Source organism: Cervus elaphus, chromosome 9 (assembly GCF_910594005.1).
Source record: "Cervus elaphus chromosome 9, mCerEla1.1, whole genome shotgun sequence".
Lineage (NCBI taxonomy): Eukaryota > Metazoa > Chordata > Mammalia > Artiodactyla > Cervidae > Cervus > Cervus elaphus.
This window is the reverse complement of record NC_057823.1, coordinates 14424627-14432480: the sequence shown is the minus strand read 5'-3', so window position 1 is coordinate 14432480 and position 7854 is coordinate 14424627. Positions and strand designations below refer to the sequence as shown.

The following is a 7854-nucleotide window of genomic DNA, read 5'->3' as shown; positions in this document are numbered from 1 at the left end:
TTCGATTCCTGGGTCAGGAGATCAGCTGGAGAAGCGATAGGCTACCCACTCCAGTTTTCTTGGGTTTCCTTTGTGGCTCAGCTGGTAAAGAATCCGCGTGCAATGCGGGAGACTCTGAGTTCAATCCCTGGGTTGGGAAAATACCCAGGAGAAGGGAAAGGCTACCCATTCCAATATTCTGGCCTAGAGAATTCCATGGACTGTATAGTATAGTCCATGGGGTCACAAAGAGTCAGACACAACTGAGCGACTTTCACATTCAATCAAGATAAATAACAGCTTCGTGCATTTTTTTTTTTAAATGCAGGGAATTTCCTGGCGGTCCAGTGGTTAGAACTCCACTTCCGCTGCAGTGGGCACAGCTGCGGAAATAAGATCCGGCATGCCAGAGACACAATAACAACAACAACAAAATTGGGGCTTCCCACTCCTGGCCCAGTGGTTAGGATTCTGCTCTTCCAATACAGGGGGCACAGGTTCGATCCCTGGTCGGGAGCTAAGATCCCATGTGCCTCATAGTGTGCCCCCCCCCCCCAAAAAAAAGAACAGAAAGGAAAAATTAATGCAAAAAAGAAAGACCTCCATGATGAACAAAATGTCAAGATATTCAATAGAATGAAACCCTGACCTTACCTATCCTGATTTTCCCTAAGTTTTGATAACCAATGCTCATACCAGTAATACTTATTCACAGCATCAGCCAGCCAGTCCACAGGCTGTGGTGGACAATATGATTTTTTTAATATTAAAATATTATTTTTGAACGTTCAAAATATTTTTATCTTGATTACTGAAGTTTGGAGTGCTTAGTCGCTCAGTCGTGTCTGACTTTGCCATCCCATGGACTGTACCCCACCAGGCTCCTCTGTCCATGGGATTCTGCAGATAAGAATACTGGAGTGGGTTGCCATTCCCTTCTCCAGGGGATCTTCCCAGCCCAGGGATCTGAACCCAGGTCTCCCGCATTGTAGGTGGATTCTTTACCCTCTGAGCCGCCAGGGAAGCCCACTGAAGTGTGGGGCACCCCTTAAATTTTTGTTGTTGTAGTTAGGTAAACTGAATTTTACTAACAAAAAGCATAAGACAGTGTAAGTTTTACAAAACAAGTGACCAATAAATGTTAGGCTATCATTATAACCCTTAATTCAAAATTTTTGCCAAACGCCGGCTATGATCAACTACCATTGTGAGTAGCTTGTCGCTTTAACTCTTTGCCACGTTGTATCCCGTGAGTCATCGCGCCCTTCAGCCCCACTGTATCCCATCGTGCCCTGCGCCTTCCTTCAGCGACTTCTCCCTCTTCCGATGCGTGCCTGATCATGGCGCAGGGGCAGCGCAAGTTTCAGGCGCAGAAGCCAGCGAAGAGCAAGGCGGCGGCGGCGGCGGCTTCGGCGCGGAACCGGGGCCCGAGGAAGGGCGGTGAGAAGCGGGCCGGGGACTCGGGGGTTAGGTGGGCCCGATGTTCTCCGGCCTTACGAGAGCGCGTTTCTCCCCAGGTCGCGTTATCGCACCCAAGAAGGCACGCATCGTGCAGCAGCAGCAGCTCAAGAAGGTGAGTGCTGGCGTGCGGCGGGTCGGGGATGGAGAAGTCCCGGTGCTGTGAGCCTGTTTCCTCCTTTGTGCGGTGGGTACGGAAACATCTAGCAGCCAACGGGCCTCCTAAAGCAGGGATTGGCGCGCGAAAAAGTGTTCACATGTTAGCTGCTTTCGCGAAATTGTCCTCGTTAATAGACCTCGAAAAGACAGGCAGCTTGGGAAAGGAGTTAAAAACCTCAGCCTTGCAAGAAGGATGTGCTGGATGCAAAACGCAGTTCAGTTGACAGCTAGTGTATCTACACCCCGAAGATCTTAACTGAAATGGTGCTAGTGATAGCACTTCTCTCCTAGAATTGTAAGGATTCAGGGCCATAGGAGTGCTTGTAGGTGAACAGGGTTAAATTTATAAAGAAGTTGCAGAAAGACTTGTTAAGATTGCAGAGAAGTTTCAAAGAGATCTGGTGGAGTCAGATCTGAATTCGAATTGTCCTCTCCACAGTAATTCGCCCTTTGTTGTTGTTCAGTCGCCAAGTCGTGTCAGACTCTTTGTGACCCTGTGGACTGCAGCACCGGCAGGCTCCCCTGTCCTCCGCTGTCTCCCAGAGTTGCTCCAAGTCATGTCCGTTGAGTCGGTGATGCCATCCAACCATCTCTTCATCTGTCGCTCCTTCTCCTCCTGCCTTCAGTCTTTCCCAGCATCAGGCTCTTTTCCAGTAAGTCAGTTCTTCGCATCAGTTGGCCAAAGTATTGGAGCTTTAACTTCGGTGTCAGTCCTTCCATTGAACATTCAGGGTTGATTTCCTTTAGGATTGACGGGTTTGACCTCCTTGCAGTCCAAGGGACTCTCAAGAGTCTTCTCCAACACCACAGTTCAAAAGCATCAGCTCTTCAGTCCTTCCCCCTACAGTCTTGAGCACATTGTTCAGAGCCTCAGTTTTTCGTCTTTTTCTTTGGCTGCAGCATGCAGCTTGCAGGGTCTAAGTTCCCCAACCAGGGATTGAACCCTTGCCCTCTGCAGTGGAAGCACAGAGTCTTAACACCAGGATGTGAGAGCCTCAGTTTTCTTATACCTGGGTACCCTGCTTACCTCCACCTGGCAGCCAGAGGAGGGAAGTGTCTCTTGTGCAGCTCAAGCTCAGTATGCCCAAAACCAGTCTTCCCTACTCTGCTCCGTCACCCCACCATGATCCTACCAGTCTCTCCTTCCAGATACTCAGGAGTCCCCTTTTTCTTTCACATCCAGGTTGGATCTCATTCTTTTTGCCTTCAGGATTTTTTTTTTTTTAATATTTATTTATTGGGCTGTGCTGGGTCTCAGTTGCGGCAGATGAACTGTTAGTTGTGGCGTGTGGGATCTAGTTCCCTGACTAGGGATCAAACCTGAGCCCCCTGCATTGGGAGCGCAGAGTCTTAGCCACTGGACCACCAGGGAAGTCCCTGTCTTCACGATTAATCTAGAATGCACCTCTTTCCACCTCCTTGACCCCCCTCCCACCTGGTCCCATCCCATCATCTAAAAACCCCTGGACTAGAGCAGTCACATCCTCCCAGATCTCCTTCCCCCGCCCCTCTAGTAATAACCACAGGGCGCCATTGAGCACCTGAGAGCTCCTGAATCAGGGCACCTCTGCTCAGACCCCTCGGTGACTCCCACCTCGCTCAGGAAGAGCCTAAGTTCTCCCCATAGGACCTGGCACTTTTCTACTCCTGTCTTTTCCCTGCCCTCACCCCCTCCCTCTCTTCTTTCCTCCTGGCTCCCTCCCTCTAGCCTAACTGGCCCCATAACTGCTCCCTGACCCACCTGGGAACTTTTGCACTAGTTGTTTCCTCCACCTGGATTCTTTCCCAGAAATCCACACTGCTTTCTTCCTCCAGGTCAAGGCTTGCTGCCATTTCTGATGGTAACCTCACCACCCCCCCTCTTGCTCATTATCCTTTCTCTTTTCTCCACAATAGCACTTACTATCCACCATCATTCAACAGTTTACCAGAGTGTTATTGAAGGTTACACACACACACACACACACACACACACACACACACACACACACACACACACACACACACACACACACACACACACACACACACACACACACACACACACACACACAGTCTCTCTCTCACTGAATGTCTGCTCTGTGAAGGCAGAAGTTTTCCTGTGTCTTTGCTGTTGTGTCCCCTGCGCCCAGGTGTGTGGTGACACCCATGGTCACCATGGTCATTGGAACTCATAGAGCAAGGGAGCAGTTTAGGTAATAGGATTAAACTATCAGTTTTGGACCCAAACACTTGGGCTCTGATTGCTATGCCTTTATTCCAGCCCATCTCTCTCAGAGCCCCAGTTTACCATTTGCCAAGCAGAGATGACGGGACAAGAAGGGACTGGAATTTCAAGCCAGAGAGTCTGGGCAGGCTGGGTTCCATTCTCCCATCACTCACATAGTTTGGGAGCCCTGGCCAAGTGCCTCCCTGCAGGTGCCTCTGTTTCTCCATCTGTAAAATGGGAATGAGCAGACGTTTAGAAGCTGAGGTCCAGAGATGAGAAGGGGTGCTTTGTGTGTGTACAGTGTTCTCAGAGTGTGGGGCAGAAGTAGGACTTAAGCCCCAGTCACCAGACTCAGGTGCTTTTTCAGGGAGAGGGTTGCTGATCTAGCCCCTGGTGAGCTCACAGAACCAAAGGCAGCAGGCCAGGCCCTCCCTCCCACCTCAGGTCCCAGTCTGATTGCTCCGTGCTTGCTCCCCCCAGAACCTGGAGGTTGGGATCCGGAAGAAGATTGAACATGACGTGGTGATGAAAGCCAGCACCAGCCTGCCCAAAAAGCTGGCGCTTTTGAAGGCCAGCACCAAGAGGAAGGAGGCCTCTTCCTCCACCAAGATGCCTGCCTAAGGATGCGCCCCAGCAGGGACCATCACTGCAGCCCCCTCCTCTGCACTCAGGCCTGTGCAGTTAACCCCACAGGAAAGAGGAACTGTGCTCTCCGAAGACTTGAATTGCGCCTTGAACTTGACTGGAGATCTGGCCCGTGAGCCAGTGAGTAGCAGGTCAAAAGCACACGGACTGGCTGGCTTTCCAGGTCCCGAGGTCTCAGCACAGGCCAAGGCCAGGGGGATGTCTTCACCGACTTCCTGTGTCCCCACTACCCCCTCCCACATCCTGTCTGGATAACTTGGAGCGAGGCACCTGACTTTGTCTTTCCTCCCAGGGTCACATGCTCCTGTGAGCAGGCCATGCTAGGGCGTCAGGCCAGGTGCCTGGACCACCAGTCCAGCCCCAGTTTACACATGTGCCACATGCCCAGGGAAGGATGGACAAGCTCTGGCACCTCCAGCCTGGGGGCTGGGGGAGAGTCTTTTTCTCCCTACCTGGGGTGACTCGCCTGCTTGCCCTCCACAGATATCCCCAGCCAGACAGCCTAGGGAGCCACTTTCCCATCCACAGGACAGACAGTGACACCACCTTGTAGAGTCAAAATGCTGATTAAACCAGAAGTGCTTTCCAACTTCTCTGTGCCACCTTTATCTTTATAAAGTCCTAACAGCGAGCATCGAGCAGTGCCTGTGGCCCAGACACTGTTCAGGTGCTTCCCACACGTCTCACCTCAATCCTCACGATGCCCAGGTCAGGTCACGTCATTCATGGTCCGGAGCAAGGACTTGAACCCGCCACTGGCAGAATTACAGTGCACTCGCTCAGCTGCCAAACCACTGCCTCCCCTCACAGACTCACGTTTCTGACCTGTTCCATCCTGGGCTCCTCCTCCTCTAAATCTGCCATCTTGAAGACCAACCAGTTATAGTTTTGAGATAATGTGGTCAATTCTGATGAAACTGGTAGAAAATCCTACTTAAAGAGTGTTGTCATATCCTTGTGGCTTGCCCAGTGGCTCAGTGGGTGAAGAATCCGCCTGCAATGCAGGAGACACCAGAGATGTGGGTTTGATCGAGGACCTGGGGAGCAGGGACCAGAGCAGGCTATAGTCTGGGGGATGCTAAGCTGCTGTCTTTGGAGGGAGGTGGGCATGTGGTGGCTGATCCTCCCAGGTGAGCGACTAATTCCCTGGTGGCCCAGCCTTTCCCAGCCAGTCTCACCCACCCCACATGGGTTTCCTTTGTCCCACATAGTAGTGGTCAACATTTTTTGAACACCCAACATTTTTCTAAAAAGCAGGGAACAGGGACTTTGCTGGCAGTCCAGTGGTTAAGACCCCACACTCCCAGTGCAGGGGGCATGGGCAATCCCTGGTCTGAAAGATGTCACACGGCTCCGCCAAGTAACAGAAAGCAGGGGACAACCACTGTGGAAACCAGTCTGGTGGCTCCTCACTTCAGCCTGGAGTTGCCACCACGTGACCCAGCCCTTCTCTCCCAGGCACATACCTTAAGGGATTGAACTCAGACAACATCTCACACAAAGGTGGCAGCAGCCCAAATGCCCAGCAGATGACTGGATAAACAAAATGAAGATTATCCACACAATGGGATATTTATTATTTGGCCACATAAAACAGAATGGCCTCTGGTGGCTCATTGGTAAAGAATCCGCCTGTAATGCAGGAGACTGGGGTTTGATCCCTGAGGTCAGGAAGATCCCCTGGAGGAGGAAATGGCAACCCAGTCCAGTATTCTTGCCTGGAGAATCCCCGTGGGCATAGGAGTCTGGCGGGCTACAGTCCATGGGGTTCCAGTGTTGGACAGGACTAAGTGACTAAGCCGTCACCATAAGGCAGAATGATCCAGGCTACACCATGGGTGAATCTCAAAAACATTCTGAAAGCAGACAGACACAAAAGGCCACATAATATGTGATTCTGTATATGTGAAATGTCCAGAAGAGGCAAATCCAGAGAGACTCTGGTTCACTATGGGGTGCTGGGAAATGGGCAGTGACAGCTAATGGGCATGGCTTCATCTTTGAGGGGAAGGCAGTGATAAGATTTTGCAGCTTGATAGCGGTTGCAAACATGTGGAGGTGCTAAATGCCGCTGAATTATACCCTTCTAAATGATAAATGTTCCTTGTGGGTTTTAACCACTGGAAAAAAAGGCAGGAAGGGAAATTTCACACACCGCCCCCCAAAAAAAAAATCTGATTTACATCTCAAAAAAACAAGAATTGTGGCAGCAGAGCCCTAATTTGATAGAGACTTCACAGTTTGGAGTTACCTGGAGTCCAGGGCTCAGGATTTCTGTTGGGGAGGATGGAGCTGGTGAATGCCTCACAGACCCTTAACTAGAGGGCAGGGCTGCTGCTGGGCCCTGTGACACACCCAGGGCACACCCTTCTTTGAACCCCACCTAGGGGCCTGGACCTCCTGCCATCTGCCCACCTCACAGCAGTTTTCTACCCAAAGCAGGTAGCAAGTGACTTCTGCCCTTGAAATGGAGTTGCTTTGCACAATGGGGATTTTTTTTTCAAATTATTTCTTTACGGCTGCGTTGAGTCTTCGTTACTGTGTTCAGGCTTTCTCTAGTTGCAGCAAGCAGGGGCCTACTGTTTATTACAGTGTGCGGGCTTCTCGTTGCGGTGACTTCACAGGCTCTAGGGCAAACGGGCTCAGTGGTTGCGGCGCACTGGCTCACTTGCTCTGCAGCTTGTGGGATCTTCCCGGATCAGGGATCGAATCTGTGTCTCCTGCGTTGGCAAGTGGATTCTTAGCCACTGGACCGCCAGGGAAGTCCATGATGAGCACTTATTGTGCGCCTACTGCATACCAACCTCTGGGCTAGGTAGAACTGAGAACTGACATTCTAGTGGGGAGAACAGGAAGCCCCAGGCCACCCCCTCCGGACCCCAACCTCCTCCCTGACCTGCCTCCTGGCCTTTTTCACCCCCTGTTGCTTCTCCACTCCCAGGTGTCCCCTCAGAGAACTGTTCTCTGTCCCCCACTCCAGGAGATGGTCACTCAGTGCCACTGTCCCCTGTTTTCTGTCTTGCATCTTTGTTACGTCTTGAGCACCTGGAACAGTGGACAATAGTTGCTCCACGAACAGGTGTTTGTTGAATGAAGGAAGGAAGGAATTGTTTCATCTTTCTGCAAGGAGCATTTTGCATCTCAGTGAATCAGTTCTGACCGTTCAAAGCATCATCTCCATACAACACATGCTTCCCTCCCAGGTTAGCTGATTCATAACAGCCTCTTCGAACTTCACAGCTCCGTGAATTGTCAGCAAGTGATAGCAATTCAAAGCCACTCTTACCTGCTCCTTCCGGCTCATCCAGCCGAGGTCCCATTGACAAGTCTCCTCCCCTGTGGAAAAACCAATTGGCCTCCATTCACACGTTTATTTACTCGAATCTGTCCTTAAGAGTGCCTGT

The 7854-nt window shown here is 51.2% G+C and overlaps 1 protein-coding gene across 1 annotated transcript; it reads left to right on the top strand.

Annotated features, from left to right (window-relative positions):
• Positions 1-1262: 1262 nt before the first annotated feature.
• On the top strand, positions 1263-5039 carry C9H19orf53 (chromosome 9 C19orf53 homolog). The gene is made up of 3 exons (XM_043911273.1): positions 1263-1419; positions 1497-1552; positions 4286-5039. The coding sequence occupies exons 1-3, from the start codon at positions 1320-1322 to the stop codon at positions 4424-4426; spliced, it is 297 nt and encodes a 98-aa protein (XP_043767208.1). The 5' UTR covers positions 1263-1319; the 3' UTR covers positions 4427-5039.
• Positions 5040-7854: the final 2815 nt, after the last annotated feature.

Excerpts from the sequence above, each read along its gene's own strand:
- C9H19orf53 (XM_043911273.1), top strand. The coding sequence starts at position 1,320 with ATGGCGCAGGGGCAGCGCAAGTTTCAGGCGCAGAAGCCAGCGAAGAGC. Across the intron at positions 1,420-1,496 it reads CCGGGGCCCGAGGAAGGGCG|GTCGCGTTATCGCACCCAAG; the intron begins GTGAGAAGCGGG and ends GTTTCTCCCCAG. Across the intron at positions 1,553-4,285 it reads AGCAGCAGCAGCTCAAGAAG|AACCTGGAGGTTGGGATCCG; the intron begins GTGAGTGCTGGC and ends TGCTCCCCCCAG.